This window comes from Agelaius tricolor, unplaced genomic scaffold (assembly GCF_023055355.1).
Source record: "Agelaius tricolor isolate 1412-34295 unplaced genomic scaffold, bAgeTri1.0.p SCAF_3, whole genome shotgun sequence".
In the NCBI taxonomy this organism is placed as follows: domain Eukaryota; kingdom Metazoa; phylum Chordata; class Aves; order Passeriformes; family Icteridae; genus Agelaius; species Agelaius tricolor.
In genome coordinates this window covers 24,189,297-24,206,754 of record NW_027269263.1, presented here as the reverse complement: position 1 = coordinate 24,206,754, position 17,458 = coordinate 24,189,297, and the positions used below count along the sequence as shown (strand labels likewise).

The window sequence follows — 17,458 nt, the reverse complement described above, 5'->3', positions numbered from 1 at the left end:
TAGCTCTTAATTCCTACATCTCTATGCAATATGGAATGTAAACAAACATCTCAGGTAAACATTCTGTTTCTGCTTAAATGCTTCCAGATGTTCTGTGTGTTTCAAATGTTATGGGTTATTATAAAGCTGAGATGTTTATTTCCTTTCTTTACATGTCTACCTAAAAATAGGGAACTTCAGAAACCCTCTGATAATGTTCCTTGCCTCAGGTCTGCAAAAGTCTGCTCTAGAGAAGGGACTGTAATGAAACACTAGGATTCAGAGTTTTTGTTGGTCATCTGCAGATCAGGAAGAATTTCATTCTTGTACTGTGTAATTTGATGTTTAATTCTTTTCACCTTCCTGTGAGATTGGCTTTAGGATGTGCAGTATTGAACACAGATGATCTGTACCTTCAGGTGCAATAGATACTCATATTTTTGTTTCCTTTCAGATTGCATCATGCCAGGGCTAGACTTCTGGCTGAGAAAGAGATATCCCCAGAGTATTGGGCAGGAATTGGCAGAATTCCTGCCAATTGACAGATTGGCAGGAATATTTCCCCCCATCTTTTTCTTTGTCTATGGAGCAGGCTGTATGTATCATGAGCTGCAATTACTTAGGTACATCTCTCTAAAGGGCTTTCTTGCCACATCAGGGGCTGGGGATAATGTTGGCACTGTAATAGCTTCTTTTCCCTAGTACTTTAACAATCAGTTGAATTTTCCAGGTTTTTGAGGTACTTAGCTTAGTTAACTCTCCAAGTTTTATGTAAGTATAACTGAGAAATGGCTGTGACAGAGAGATGGCCATGGTGAATGATCTAATATCTTTTTATACTAACTTCCACTCATGCACAGCATTCCCAGACACTTGTATGTTTCAGTAGATTCACTCAATTGCAATGCAGAATTATTCACTTAATCCATCACTGATACTTTTATAGACTTACATAGTGTCTGGGGGGTAAATTGAAGAAAAGAATATTAGTCTTTGCAACATTAACTCAAGAAAGAAGTCGTGCTAGCCTCAACTATATACATTAGGATATTTTTGCTTAGGACATGCCCAAGCCTGACATTCTGTAGCCTCACAATTATCACTATCCAATAATCACAAATGGAAGAATGCAGACTGCACTGCATCTAATGTGGTTTCTAAATAAGTGTGGTCTATTTCTTTTTTTCCTCATGGTGTCACTATAAGATAGAGTTAATGCTCATTGGGTATTCTTGATACTGGAACATATTTCCATTTCCTTTGTCTCACCGGCTTTCTGATTTTCTTTTATATGTTTAGAAAATATGATTACAAATATACTGCCTTCAAATTTGAACACATTCTGTCAGGCACTGGCCTGTCCTTAACACTGAGCATGAATTTTTCTTCTTCTTTTCCTTTTTTTTTTCCCTAAGGATTTAATATTATAATTAATTTAGCTTTATATAAGGGTGTGGAGAATTCGAGCAGTTCTAATGACTTGAAAGTAGGAAATGCCATGTTTAAAAATACAAAAAGGCATATATCTTACAGTCAAGGGAGCTTATGAAGTTACCCTTGTGACTGACTTCATCACACATAGAAACTCTATGAATTGCATTGTCATTGTTGGTAGAGACCACAGTGGGCCCAACCTGCCAGCTCAAGCAGGGTCATCCTAGAGCATGTGACACAGGCCTGCATCCAGGCAGTTCTTGGATATTTCCAGTAAGCCTCATCTTTCCTTATGTTGTTGTAATGTGTTTTGAATCCAGCTTTTATGATTGCTAGAAAAAGCAGTTTTTCTATCCAAGCTCAGTGGCAAGAGAAGACAGGAGAGAGAGAAAGAGAGAGAATTTGGTTTAATTCACATACTGATAGCATGGATGGCGTTTTTGTCTGCCTAGTTGTCACCACTTCACCCAGACCCACATCCTTGAATATATCTAGGTGCCTGACTTCCACAGAAGGAAGAAAGATGTGGCACTCTATAAAGGTTAAGTAGGATTGAAGAGAAATTTGCTTGTGGTCTTTACAAGAGCAGGACCCAGCTGGAGATGCTCTTCCCTATTCATGCAGTTGGAGCACAGCCTTCCTGAGAGGCAAGGGCTATGGGCCATTTCTCTGCTTTCCCTCTTCTGCCTCTTCAGCAGGACAGTGGTGCTTGGGCTGGTTGCACTCAGGCTTGTAATGAGGGTGAGGGTGACTGTCTAGTCAGTAGGAACGAAATCTTCCACCAGTTCCACTAAATCTACACCCAGTGCTTCACTTGTGGCCAGCCTCTGTCTAGCTCAGGTTATCAAGTGTGAAAGTTAACTAGAACCAGCACATGGTTAACCAGAATCACTGTGACTGGACAGCAGTAAAGTCAGTTTGCTGATTTAGCAAAGAAGTTGTTTCACCTAAAGAAGCCAAAGAACACTGAACAATTGCAGAACTTTTCAGTAGAAGCCTAAGAATTATCCCCCTGTGATTTCCAGTGGGCTAAAATCCTGCCAGGATTTCCAGCCAGTTAAGAGTCCCTTTTTTTCCCACTCTCTTCAGATGATTTTTAAACATGTGATAACAAATATCCCTCTTCTTACATAAGTGCCCACATCTAAATATTGTCTCTAATCCCTATGCCATATCTCTTACTTATGTGTTTGTCAGTGCCACGCAGTTCCTTCCCGGAGTCAATTGTTCTTTGGGCTGGTACTTTGGAGATAGTTAACTTACTCTTTCTGGGTGGTTGTCTTGTTGGCATCTTACACACCATCTTCCAGTGAAGTGTGAAGCAGGCCAGCTGGACAGCACATATTGAAAGAAATTTAGAGCAAAATTAGAGTTCTGCATGTGGCACAAACTGCCTGTTTTAATCTAGAATGGGAGATAAACTATTCCACAGTTGTATGTGCATTAGTTGTCTAGCATCTGCTTCTTTTCCAAAGGACAGACAAAATCTTCACAACCTGATGATTCCCTTGCCAATGGTTACCATTTTATGACTATGCCAGTTTTTGATACTGAGATGTTGATTTTAAACTGCAAGGCATGAGTACCTTGTGGCTCTGCAGGAGAAGCAGCCTCTCACAACTTCCTGGTGGAATACCAGCCCCAGAGATGCTGAGTGTTTCTTCCTGCCAGCTGTAGGCAGTGGCTCTTCTGGCTTTTAATAAACACCAGGCCAGCTTGAAGGGGTCACTGCATCCAGTCTCAAATGCAACGTCAACATCTGCTTTAGGAAACCCTCTAACTCCACAAACACAGAAGTTCCTAGTTCTTTGTCAGGACTTTGTGCAGTTTTAAGCCTTGTCCCAGCAGCAGCTTTTTTACTCTGCATATGTGGTGGTGCATCCCGCTCTCACACTGGCCCAGACTATGACTTCAGAAATGCTTGTTAGGCCTTGGCCTTGATGAATGACAGCTCAGCTAAGCTCCTTGAGCTTATCAGAAACACTGTGTGCTCCCAGGAACTTATTTTGGCTAATGAGCTCCTGTATTTTAGTGAACAGTCTTGGAAACCTATTTTTCTTGCCTTCCTAAGAATGCAAGTGTAACACCGCTTTTGCAATTGAACTTTTACAGAAAGTTACTGACCTGAATTGTGGCCAGGATGGAAAATTGCTGTGACAAAAGAAAACACTCTTGCAACCCTGGAAAAAGCGGTTCTAAATGAGACCCTCTGAGCTCTACTGGACCACAGAGGGCTGCAGCCAGGAATTTACTCTGAGCTGGCCACTCCTCTGAGAGAGAAAATTCTGAAGTTCACTCTTTTTGTAGGACCACTACCAAAAGCCAGTGATGGAGCCTGGGTTGATACCCCCACTCCTCGAAGCCCAACTCTTCACCCTTCAGAATGATGCTAAAGGCATCCAACATGAGTACTTCACTGATCCTGAGAGGAATTTTTCACAGGTGTGTGCCCACACTCCTTTAATGTGTGTCTGCCAAGCGTGAACATAATATTGCAAATCATTGTGGTTAAAAACCAAACAGCTGCTTCCCTTCTCCCCAATCCCCTCCAGTGAGAAAGGGACAAAAAGGCAGAGATTATGGGTTGAGATAACAATTTACTAGAGAAAAAGCAATGAGAGAAGGAAAACAAACAGTAACAGCAAACAGTACTCATAACAACAGTGCGTAAAAGAGGTGATTTACATACAGAAAGGTGCTCACCACCCCCACCCAGCTCCACATGGGCACCAAGACAAAATGGGGGATGTTACCACAGCCCAGCAGCTACACACTCTTCCAGAAACAAAGGTGTGGCGGATGCTCCCGCAGCTGGTGTCCTCCTTCCCCAGGCCCAAGCCAATGAGAAACAAGGATGGACAAACCTCCCACCCAGATTGTCTGCATGACACTGACTGCACTGACTGCCCTGCTCCGTGTCCACACCCCAGGGGTTGTGGGCACGGCTTTGCTCCTCCAGAAAAGAGGAACAAAATGGTGCCGTTTCTGCTGCAGGCTCACCTTCTCTCCCACCTGGAACCATGTTCCCCCATGATGACGTGGGTGGTTTAGAAGAGCAGCCCAGCCACATCCACACACCTGTAGGCTCTGCCCCTCTCAGCAATGGTGAGAGAATGAACTGTCCTTGCCAAAACCAGGACACACAAGCACTGTGAGTGCTGATCTCCGTGATTCCTAAGTACATTAGATTCCTACGTAAGGTAGGCCTGTGTATTACTGTTGTGCTCATTGTAATTTCTAAAGAAACTTAACTTGTTTAAATTAGGCTGTCAGTAAAATGCTGTTAAAAACTTGAGGCCTAAGCCATTAATCAGGTCTGGCAAACACATCAACTCTGAACTTTGTGGCTCAGCAGGAGGGTCCCCCTCATTCCCTTTTATCCTTACGCTTTTCCATCCTTAACTTTTTCCTATCCCCATCCTCCTTTGAGTTTGATTGATTTTAGGTTTTAGTCCAATTTTTCTCTGTGTGCTTCAACTACGTAGTTGACAAATAAACTTCATTGCACTTTCATGTTTTTATTAAACCTGCTTTAGCCAATACCTTTGCCAGTGATTCTTTGAGCAACACAAAACACCCATTCACAGCATATTAGAGACCTCACTACTCACATAATTCTCAAGACCCTTTGTCACCCACATCTCATTTGGATTTCAATTTGCTTACCTTCTCATGTCAAATGCAATCTACTTCTGTATCAGCTCTCTTCTTTTGCCTGTTCTCCACCTTCCCACTCTAAGTCAGCCATTGGAATTAACTATTGGTTTTCCAGCATCCAAATGCTCCAGCTTTTTCATATGCCCTCCCTGACCTGCCTCTGCTTCCCTTTTACCCTAGAGGTCAAGAACAGCAATTTTCCTGACTTTCTGATCTTATAGAGGTCTCTGGTTTTTCCCTGCCTTCACTCTTAAGACTGACCATTATCCCCTTAATGCCTATGCACTTCCAGAATACCAGGAACTGAAATGACAAGTCATCTTAACCAAAAAAGACAAAAGACCAAGTGGTATCTCCTTTGAATTAGTGCAAGTTTGTAAAGTCCTTTTGGATCTGAAGAAAGGAGTGCTGAACCACTGTCCCCTGCTAAGGAGACCCCATGGACTTCTCTCCAACTGGCTTACACTAGAATTGGTGAGTAGACAGATATGTTTCCTTCTAAAAATCCCAGGTTTCTGCAAATACAGAAGTGCCTGATGTGTGTTAATAATTATCTTTCCTTCCAGTTTAAATCTGCCTGCTGTGGGGGCTTCAGTTGTTCACTGCCTGTGTCCCAAAACCTTCACACTCAATTCTCTGCACTACCAGTCTTTCATCTGTCTCATCTTTCATCTGTCTCATCTTTCATCAGTCCTGCTAGTTATCGTCAGTCCCTCTTGCCCCAATTATCTCCCCCAAATGAGTTCAGCTGCTTCCTGTGCCACCTTACCTGCCTGACATCTCTTTGATGAACCTAGATCAAATTCTTCCTGCAAGGTGGCAGTTCTTCCTGTTGTTTCACACCTTTCCTTTACATCTGCTCAGAGTTTTGCTGCAGCTCCTGTCTCATCCTTTAATTTTAGGGGTCACTCAGCTGCATAAGAGGTGCCCCAGTTTTAATACCCTGGAAAGCTGGCCCATTTGTACTTTATGTGCCTCAAGTGAATGTGTTTTAACATAACTCCTGCACAAATCTTTACAGGGTGTGATTAAATATGGGAAGTCAGCAGTTGAGTAGAGCATGGAAGAACCAGTTAATTGAGGACTTCAAAGTGTGATGTTTTTACCATCTGTAAACAAAATCTGTATTGCAAACCAAAATTCTCTCCACAGCAATTCCTAGGTTTCCTTGGTACTAGATCCAAAGCCCAGTGAAATCAGTGAAACAGGGTGGGGATCTTTCACTGATTTAGTATCCTTTGCATCAGGCCCCTGATTCCCCTTAGCAATGACAAAATGATACACAAAGCTGGGACTGTACAACTTCCTTTTATTTTGTGTGCTTTTATAGGATATAAATAAATGACAAAATTACAAAATTTATAACTGGAAGCCCAAGCATATTTACATAAGTATTTGTTGCAGTGAGGCTACTATTTACTGTTCTCCTATACAATTTTCCTTTTGGTACCATATTTTTAGTGTTATTTCTTTTTTTTTACCGTCAGTTGACTAAGTACATATCAACAGTGAATAAGCAAAAATATGTACAAGGAACTATTTTGTTCAAGTAAATTGAATACTGTATTAAAAGGATGTCATCACTCAGCGCTATGATTAGGTTTAACTAAACCATATACAGTTATCAGTTTTAAACCAAGTTCAATTATCCATTTTTTGGAATATACCAACTGATGATTCTAACTGAAAAACCTCAGCTGGATATGAAATAATAATTAAAAAAACATTAAGACAACCACACAATTTATCAATATCTCTATAATGAACTTCAAAATGATTCACAATTTGACTGGAAAGAACAATATACGTTAAAATGTCATTTTTCTCCTATAATGATATTTTTACTGTTATAATTTCAGTTCTACATAAATATACATCATGGTATTATACAAATACTCCACAGACATTAAAAAAATTAAAACACTTTAAAGAAAAAGTAAGTAAATCTCATTTAACCAAATATTAAGCAAATGCTTAATCATTTTGTTTCATGAAAACATTTTTATTACTTTGGAATTTTTTTCTTTTTCTTGCTGTTTTTATTTAGAAAATGTTTTGCAGTAGAATTTTATCAACACTCTTCCAAACAAGCTTTCTGTGACAGAAATCTTGATAGCAAAATCCATGGTTTTGACTTTTTTTAGAACCACTGAGATTATTTTTTTAAAAATACTATCAGAATTCATGGCTATAGCAATGTTGAACTGCATAAACTATATGTAGGTGTAGTAGAATGACCATTCCACTTTCATTCCAGACTGATCACACAGAACATCCAGTGCACTGATGCTACAACTCTTATAATTTTCATAATGCTGCAATAGCAGTCATTTACTTAACTTTAAAATAAACAATATTTCTCATAATTAATCTGGCTTCCTTCCATAAATAGTCATATGTTTTCCTATAGTACTTCTCTTCCATAAAAATATCTAATAAATGTTTTCTGTGCATTATTAATACCTTTTTCTAACCATTCATAAAACTCTGATCCTTTGCTACAATGCAAGAGGTTCTTATTTCTGTAGAGGATCAAAGGACATCAATGATTACATATAAAATCAGTGCACACAGAAATCAGGGTGCCTAATTTCTTGTCACTTTAATGAATTCTTTATTCAACACAGTAATTATTAATGAATTCAGTGGTTTCACAAATAATCTATTTATTAATTCTGGTTCTATTTCAATTAAAAACTGCCAAGATTTAAATAAAAAACCCAATCAAATACTCTACTCGTAGGCAGCATTAGTATTAGTTTAGAGACATTTTGGTTTTTTTTTTCCTTTAAAAAGTAGAATTCTAAAACAAGAAATCAAAGAAAGCACTGTGGCAGAGTCACAAGGGAGAACTGCACGAAAAATAAGGTTTCTCACTCCTCTTGTGGACTTTAATTTTAAAAGTCTTCATATAGAATCATTCTTCAGTCAGTGCTGCAGGAAGAAGAACATCACCAGAAATGACTGTCAGCCTTTTTTGTTAGTTACAAGGCCACTCATACAGTGCAGTCTTCCTCTCTGCTGGATTGAAACGTTGCCATAAAGGAAAGGCTGTGCTGTGACTGCTTGGCGTGCAAGGCACAACAAGGAACAGGGGGACAGTTTTGTATCAGAAAATTGTAGTTTCATACTTGGTATTAATGCCTCTTTTGGCCTCTTGTCCAGGTTCAACAATCCAGGGTAGATTCGCAAGAGTCTTTTGTTCGGATGGATCTATCTGCTTTAAGACAAATGCAAACATACAGACGGGTTACCATCTCCGTGCACGGCAGCTTGAGCAGAGGGTTTTTCTTTAAACTAACAGGGCAAATCCCGAATTGACAAAGTCGTACAGCAGCAAGTATGGTGGTGTCTACACTCCCATGTACTCATGGCTGCCTTCTTCTTCCTGTTGAGATCAGAGCTGTGTTTACCCCCAAGCTATAGGGTATCATAGTTCATTAAAGCCACACTTCATCCTGAGAAGTCTGTTCGCTAATGAGACAGACGATGGCATCAGGAAATGTTTCTACTTAAAGTTTTATGGAGGAAGATTCTGTGGCAATGGATGACAAAGTGTACAGTCATACATTTCCCCCCCTCCCTTCCCCTCACCCAATAATTAAGTGTCATAGAGTACAGTTCTCACGTTATCGTCAGTCAGTGATTATGATACAGTGTGCGGTCATTTTTCTCCTTTCCCTCCCAAATCACCCTGTGCCTGTGTTCTCACTTAATTTATAATAGTTTTCATAATTTTTTAAAAAGGTCTACTGTAAAAGAATATTTCTGTCATCTCTGCACTTCAGGAGGGCACTTTTATGGCAATCAATACGTATGCTTCAATGAGCTTTGTTTCTTAGGAGTCTGTGATTAATACTGAAAACGAATATTGAATCCCAGACCAGAAAAAAAAAAAAACAAACCAAAAACAAAAGAAAAAAGAAAAGGGTAAGAAAAGAAGTTGCTTGGTCTGACAGGATAACTGTTAATTGATTTGGATTTGTGAATTGATTAGGATACATATGCCGTGATTGTATACGAAACAAGTTAGGTGATAGATTAAGAAAGTCCATGAAACTGCAGAGTTTGAGAGGTATGCATTGATTAAACTGAACTAATTAAAGTTCAGTAATTGCTATAAGACACAAGACTAACCAAGCAACATCTTAATCTGGAGAAATCTGAAATAAGCAGTTATTTGAAATGGCTGCCAGTGTTGTGGTGACACAACCCTGCCAGCTGATGAGCAGAGGTGGCATGATGGAGCATTTCTGACTCAAGAAGTAATTTTATTTGTACAGCTTCTAGTATATAAACTCTTAACTGTATAGCTGAATTTTGGATTTGTTTGCATGCATTACTACCTTCTACTTACCACTGACTTCCGAATACTAACGCGTGGTTTGGGAATAGGTTTAGAGGGTTTGTTTTCAAAGCTTTCGGGGAGGGTTGAAGAATGACCCCCTTTTCGTGCCTGTAGTGCAAGCTGATAGGCCACCTCAAATGCTTGTCCTAGTGTAAGAATGATTTCATAAGCTAAATTCTGGAACAAAACAGAAACAGTTAAAAATGAGGTGAGGTTGAATTATTGTCAGATACATGAAGTAGGGTAGTGATTTGCAATGCAAATAATTAAAATCAGGCTGGTAATAGGCTCCTCAGTCTCTGTGATGTTTACATCTGTCATTTGATTTCTCATTGATTAAAAATGATCTAAAAGTAATTTATTGTATTGAAAGTAATTACTTCTAAACCCCTTGAAAACGTCTTACTAAACATGAAAACATGAGTGGGTGAGTGTGTTGCCATCTCTTTTTAGAACAAGTACATTAACCTTCCCACCTTCCCAACTCATCCCATGTCTCTGTTCTCGGGATCCAGCCCCTCTTGCCCTGCTGCAATGTGACATTCGGCCTCGCTCTATTTCAGAACTCCTGTGCTGACCCTTCCTCCTCCAGAGCCAGCAGCCTGACTGGCTGCTTCCCTGGGCACATGCCTTGGCATGCTCTGTGCTCACCAAGCAGCACAGAAGAGCTGCAGCCTGGGTGTGACGCTTTCAAAGGGACAGAGAGCCAAGGCTGGAAGTGCGTACTCCGAGTGACAGATGCGGTCGAGGCAGCTGTGCGCGCAGTCAGCGCACTGCTTCAAGTGTGTGCTGCAAGGCCCGGGGAAACTTTCTCATGGGCTTGTTTTCTAGAAGTAAAACTGAGCTCAAACTGTTGTGTAACAACACTCCTGTTAGCAAGGGGAAGGGAGGTTACTGGGCATAACCAAAAAAGTTAGGCTATTATGCCTAAAACCTGTTCAGTGTTATAGGTGGAATATTTTAAATCTTCAAATATGGTGAAGAAAACTTGTTGAAATATTTATAAAGCATGAATGAGGTATCAGAGGGGTTGATATAAATATCTTTTCAGTACAGTTATACATCAATGAAAAAGCAACTGGGAGTTTCAAATTTGACCTTACTCTAAATGGCAACTGAAGTCCTATGGTAATTTTTCTTCAAGTTTGTGGGTTTGTTTTTGTATATTTATTTTCAGGCTCCTACTGGAGCCTATTTTTAGGCTCCTACTAGAGCTTAAAATTTCTGGGCTACTAACTCTGCAATAATCTTTAGAACCCCTGCAGAGCAAAGGCAAGCCTGTTGGCTTGCCTCCATATGATGTCCTACAGTCTCCTTGGAATAATTCATAAATCTTTGATATGATTCAGATGTTACTCTCTCCTTCCTCAATCTCCATAGTCTATAGTAGGAAGCAATTCTGCATTTTTTGAACCTAGGCGATCCCTTAAAATTCCCTGATGCTTTTTCAAAATGAGTTATGTCTTTACTAGTTAAGTCTAACTGTTAAGTTTGCATAAGTTACAAAGCAATGCAATTCACTAGGAATTACACTATTTTCAGCCCCTTCAATCATTAAAGCAAAGTTAAATGGACAAGCATTGTATTTCATGCCTTACAGTTTAATTTCCCTGAAGAATTTCCATTCCTTTTTTATCACTCATGTATACTGATATAATACAGGCTAAATTCAGCATATTTTGCTCATTATAAGAGCTTCTTATAAAGGTGCCAGTTCTGCTCTGTGTTAGGTCAGACAGAAAACAATTATACTCCTGCACTGGGACTTGCTCTCTGCTGTTACAACTACAGTCACAACAGCATGCCAGCCAAAATTTTATAGCTTCCCAAATAAAAATGCCTGATTTGATTGCTGTAGTCTCCAAATTATCTCCCCTTTAACTTCAAGGGAAACTGTCCAGAATTGAAAAACACTGAGGCTGCAGTTTGCCAGTGGAATAATAAAAGGAAAACTAAAGAGCCTGTTATAAAGTGCTCTGCCTTTTAGCAGAATGCTGGCCAAGGAATTAAGATCAACAGAGTATAGTTGTTAAAAATGTAGAGGATAATATAATTTCTAATGGAGCGTAATTTAAGAGGAATAAGAATATTATTCTAAAAAGAGATGCCTTTAGAATCAGCTGTTGTGACAGTAAGAGAGTGTACTATATGATGGGATTGTCTGCAGTGGATATTATTAATATTACTGAGGAATACATCAGCAGGACAAGGTGTAGGAATGGCTTGTTGCAGAATATGCAGGCTGCAGTACTAGTAGGACTGAGAAAATACACCACCCAGCTTGGCACACAAAAAGATCACTGAGACAAGCCTGAAAATTCGGGAGATAGGACCAGAGACAGACTGAAAGTTTGCCAGACTGAGCCATAATTTAGTTTAAGTTCTGCATCTTGTATAAAGCCACTATTATCTGTTTTCCTTTGTTGTCTGTAAAATTAAAAAAGCAGGACTGCCTGGGACCTGAAAACCATAAGAAGCATGTAACTGCTTCTCTGGTTAATAAATATTTGAAATATAGCAAATAAAATAGAACATCCACTGTTCTGTTCAATATTTGAAATGCAAAGTGAGCCATAACTTGTACATAAATTTCATACGTTGTATACTGTGGTAGAGCCTTGACAAAGGGAAGTCTGCAAATGGAGGCAAGGAGGGCTTTAAAACTGTACCTTGTGAAATTTTTAAAAAGTTATCTGGGAAAAACCCCATAAGTAAATAAACTTGGTTTGAGGAATTTCCCAAATAATGAATCCTCTTCTTCCCTCAACCCTTTTCCTCTTCAATATTCTTTAATAATGTCTCATCTTTCTGCAATTTTGATTGTAGAATTTGAACTCTGAGTTAAAGTTAAATGTACAGTTACTCCTAAATAGTATCAGTAATGCTTGTGGTTGCATGTCACTACACCAAAATACTTCCCTACCTATAAATAATTTATTCTTGCCCACATTTCCTGAGAAACTGAAGAACCCAAGAGAGTGATTTTTTTTCATAACATTGCATATATTGTATTACCAAAACATATATGGTTTAAAATGCCTTACATCTTATTGTGGATTTCTACCATTTTAAACCTTAATTATCTTAAAATGATTGTACTTCTACCCATTGGCAAATGGGGTGAATTGTTTCTATTAGCAAATGGGACAATCAGTTTAACATTAGGCTTTAAATAGAAAATTTAATTCACACTGTGCTTGCACTTATAGCTGCATCTAGCATAGTTTTTATGCATCTAGCTAGGTTTTAGAGAGCTCATACTTGCATCAAAAATGCTAGCTACTGAGGGGAAAAAAAAAACCAACACAAAAAGATATTTGAGTAGGTAACACCCAGCTGAGGATTAGGTTGCAGGAGAAAACTAACTTAAGACAGTAAAGTTTCCATATTGCTTAAAATAGCCATTTAAAGTGCTTGGGATATTAAATGTTCCTCCTAAAGTACAGGAAGTGGGCAAAATGTAATTATTCCTGGATCACTTTTCTTCCCTTTCCAAAAAAGGAGATGAATTTCATCTGCAATACCTGAGTCCATATTTCTGCTTGATTACTAAACCTATAAATGAAACTGCAGTACTTCAAAACCATTAAGTAGAACTTAAATAGACCAGGAGAAATAATAACCTCACATTCAATCAGTCTAATTTCAGTTGTTCACACATCACTAAAACCTATATAATGTAGCATCTTGTTGATCATTTTCTATCTATTTTTAACACAATTTCAAAGTTTTCCTACTCCCTGTGGATACTAAAATGTCAGCAGAGAATTTAAATAACAAAAGCACTCAACCAATATGCTAGAATTCCTTTAACCTACCTGTACATCTTGTTATTTAAATTCTCCCACACATTATTGCTATTTTCCCAGTTCCAAATAAAAAGCTGCAGTTCAAGGTACCCTGTTCTTTTGATTTAACTTATTTATATTCATATAAGCATGTTTCAAGAATTCATGCACATTATACTCTATTAAAATATTTTTTCTTGAATGAGTTTGAAGTTTTAATAGCGCCTTAAATTTCTCTTGTGCACAACTCAAAGAGTAAGTTTCCTTGAAAGTTTTGGACTATAAATTTGGTGAACTTAGTTCACCAAATTTAGCTGAAAACTGCATAACTGATTATTTGGTATGTGTTTGTGATTTCTTGAAACCATAATAGTTTGTGTGTCCCCACCTGAAAAATACAAGTATAGGAAGAAATGACTAATTTTCCATCAATATAATAGGAGTTAAAAGGACTTTTGCTGAAGTAATATTTTGAGATATGTAGGCAAGAATTGCAGAACAAGGAAATAAGAATTAAATAATTAATTTGCTACTTTCAAAATAAAGGCAATCTTTTGGTGTGTACTGAGATTTCAGAATGGCTGACCAAACATACTTGTTACAAACTTTTGGAAGCCTTAGGATTGTAGCTTAGGTTATGAGAATTACATGCCCAGACTTGCATGAAAAGCTACTCACTAAGTTTACAGTTAATGGCTGAGGTGACAGAGGTGACTTATTTCCACTGGGAAATGAGATATCAAAGAAAATCTTTGCTCTACTCCAGAAATGTCCCTTTGCTATCCCACACTGATCTTTTCCTGGGGTAAATTAATGATGCCTTCTATTAATCACCATGAATACATCATGAAACTGTTGTAACAGAGCTAAGTAAGTATTATGAATAGAAAGAACTATTAAATGAAGCATCTTCTATCAACTGACCACATCAAATGCAGTGAATACGTGGCAGTAGTGGTGGTTGGTCTTCAAGTCTTTAGTGATGTACGCAAACGTAGAAAGGTCTTCGGGGTCTTGTGCAGCACAGGAAATGTTACGGATTTCATGTTCAGCAATAATATTCTGTTTAAAAAAGATATTTTCAATCAATTTAAGAATTACATTTTAAAAAGTGCAGGTTTAGATTCACATTTGCATTGATCTACTGTACCAAAGTATTTCAGAAATGTCCTAATAAGAAGAGACTTAATATACCCTATGTGACATCTTACACAGGTATGTGGAATTTTGACCCTCTCCAATTGCCAATTGTCTGGTAGGAAACCATTATATTCTAGACTCTTCCCTATGAGACCACTTCTGCTTTGCAATTTATTCAGGTTCCTTTGACAGAGACATCTTTCCTGGCACACGGGACATAACTTCATAAGATGCTGATATATAGTGCTTCGAAATTGTATTAATAGATACAATTTCAAAGCACTATACCAGCATCTTATGAAGTTCTGGGCTTTTGTATAAAGATCAAAATGGGACACTGTTTCAGTCTACTGACAGACAGGAATCTGCTGAAACCCAGCAAGCTCAATGGCCAGGTTTTTGCACACACTATTTGACAAATTTTAGTTATAGTTCTTCAGGAGGAAAAAAACCCCACCAAACACCCCTTACAATTGAAACTGTGAGAAATTTAAAGGATTCTGATTACTAAAATGGTAACTACAGCTTATCTCCACTTACTGACAGCAGCATCCTGTAGGAGAGATGTGGGAAAATGAAACTGTTCATGCACCAAGCCACACTACTTGCAACAGCCAATGTAAGCTATAGTACACTACTGGGAGAGAGGGGGGACATGTCTGTCCAATGGAATAAAAAAAGCTGTCTTAAAGCTTTGGAGAAAATGATGAATACTCATTACATAAACTGCTGATATATAATTACTGTGCTCAGGCCAAGGGAACCATGAAGCCAGAGAAGAAGATACAGCAGAGTGGCTTATGATGAGGCCTTCAGCAGCAGACAGGTTTCAAGTGGTTTGTTTAAAGAGAAGATGGATTTGCTGAATAGGAATTTACTTAGGGGTTAGTTTATATGATTTCTTGAATTGTAGCCCTGCTGGCTGTAGCTCTGGCATTTCCACAAAAGCCCACAGTGACATATCCTGCTGCAGCATGACATCACTACTGCCTCATGGAACAGGTGACACCTGTAGTGTCCCAGTTCCTCACACAGCCACCGCTTGCTGCTGCCATGGTGACATCTGTCCAAGTTAAAACAATCTCTGAGCATACCTGGTTTTCCCTCACCCCTCTCCTTTCCTTCCTACCTCATTTCCTCAACTTCCTTTTTTAAAAATTTTTTTTTTTAAATACATGCAACTAAGTTACTTCAGATGCTTTGCCATATCTTCTCTCATTTGCTAAGTGGCAACTTTCCCCCTTGCGCATAGGTGCCAAGTTAATGAAAAGAAGTATTAGCATATCTAATTGAAGAAATCATGACTTAAGAAAAATCCTAATAAAAAGCATACCAAATTTCAAATTATGGAAAAACTGAGATAAGGAAACTTTACTGAAGAAAAGAAATAATCCTCTTAAATTGTTGCAACATACTTGATTATTTCTGTTTAATGCATTATTCATAAAGATGACAAAACCAGTACTTGTGTTTCAATATATGCCAATTTATAATGACATGTATAATCTCTGCTCAACAATTGCTTGCTTTTTAAGTTACTTGAAGCATTTTATTTTCTTTGTTCTCAAATTGATAACTTTTACCCTCAATAAAGATTTTGATGAGAATTAGAATTATACCAAAACCAGGGATTTAGATATCCACAGAGGGAGCTGTAATGCACTGTCATTGATGTAGTGTTGGCAACATTGTAGTTCAGAAAGCAGAAAGAATTCAAGCTTGGAAGGTGTTAAAATCATATGTGAAGTATTTATGCCAAATCATGAGCCACAACGTAATCACCTGAATTTATGCAGCATATGTGGACAGAGCTCTGCTATGCTGAAACTTTTTCTAGGTGACACAGGGATTTGCATTAATTATTTTCATGTTTTAAATTTAAATCAAGTGAATTTTAGAAACATACACATATCAAATCTACTTTGAATAGTATAAAGTATACCTACATGAAATCTTCTATATAGAAATTGGTAGTGAAATTGAGGTTTTTCCTAGCAACTCTAGGATGTCCTCTGTGATCTCCTTTCAAAATTGAACATTTTTCAGTGCATGCCTTTACACTGTCACATTTCAGTAGACCATGGACTTATTCTGTAGGAAGTAGAAGGCTATGAACCAGCTTCCTGTTCTGGGTACATTCCTCAGATGACACTGACTGACACTGCACAGTTGTTCTAAAAATTGTCTTTCAGTTTGGCAAGAGAAACCTCCAGTGCTTCTCAAAAAGTGGGGAAGCTGAAAGTCAGTTCTGGTTCTGCCAAGGAAATACCTTGGAGAGACCAGGTTTTTGCTAAGCAGCCTTCCTTTTGCTTGCCTAACTCATGCCAGCCAATCTCCCTTCTGGCAGAAATCACCCAGAAGTTAGGGTGAGCTGTGAGCCACAAGAAAATTCTGTGAGTCTGCTTTTTCCTAAGCAGTAATTTCTTTCTGGCCTCACTTGCAAAGAAATGGTGTCACACCAAACTTCGAGGCGCCACTGAAAGAGCTGTCGTGGAATGAGGTCAGGGCCCCTTCCTCACCTGAAACTTTGCCTGCTACGACTGGGAGGACAAATTCTTGGCTAGGTGGCATAAAGGAAAAGGATGAGCAGCCATGAGAGCCAAGTTTTCAAGCACAGAACTGCCAGCTAGTTTTGTCATTGAAAATGATGCACTTCTTGCTAAGTGGTGCCCAGCACTGTCAGCTCTAAGCTCAAATGGAAGCAGTACAGGTCTGGACAGGCTCTCACCTTATACAGGGCTAATCTGTCTGGGTCTTGAAGGAATTGGGAACAGCACACTGTGGACAAGGATGATAACAATGCTTCTGGGAGAGGTGCAGGCTATTAGCTGGTTTTTACAGAAGGGAAAGGCAGTGCAAATTCTGAACTGGAGAGAAAACATTGGACTGTGGCATATTTAACTCCATCAAATATATCTGTTGCACTACAAGGTTTCAGTGGGATATATAGAGTCAACTACTGCAATTTGCCAACCTTCTTTCAGCTTTCCATCTTACATAAAACTCTATGCACTGTGCAAAGAGACACAAGAAGCTCCTTTTGTTCTCCTGGGATTTTTTGTAAACCTAAGGACACCGCAGTTACATCCTTTATGCTACAGAGGAGATTTAA

General features: G+C 38.7%; 1 protein-coding gene across 13 annotated transcripts in view; it reads right to left on the bottom strand.

Annotated features, from left to right (window-relative positions):
* Positions 1–6,362: 6,362 nt before the first annotated feature.
* ANKS1B (ankyrin repeat and sterile alpha motif domain containing 1B) overlaps positions 6,363–17,458 on the bottom strand; it is a 408,171-nt gene continuing 397,075 nt past the window's right edge. For 9 of the 13 annotated variants that reach the window (XM_071423210.1, XM_071423212.1, XM_071423207.1 and 6 more), the window contains 3 exons: positions 14,131–14,268; positions 9,428–9,595; positions 6,363–8,290 (listed from right to left, as the gene is read on the bottom strand). In XM_071423210.1, the coding sequence (XP_071279311.1) occupies positions 8,180–8,290; positions 9,428–9,595; positions 14,131–14,268 (417 nt within the window). In that variant the 3' untranslated portion in view covers positions 6,363–8,179. Of the gene's footprint in view, positions 8,459–9,427; positions 9,596–14,130; positions 14,269–17,458 lie in introns of all 13 variants that reach the window. The other 4 variants (XM_071423209.1, XM_071423220.1, XM_071423219.1 and 1 more) reach the window with 2 other exon arrangements.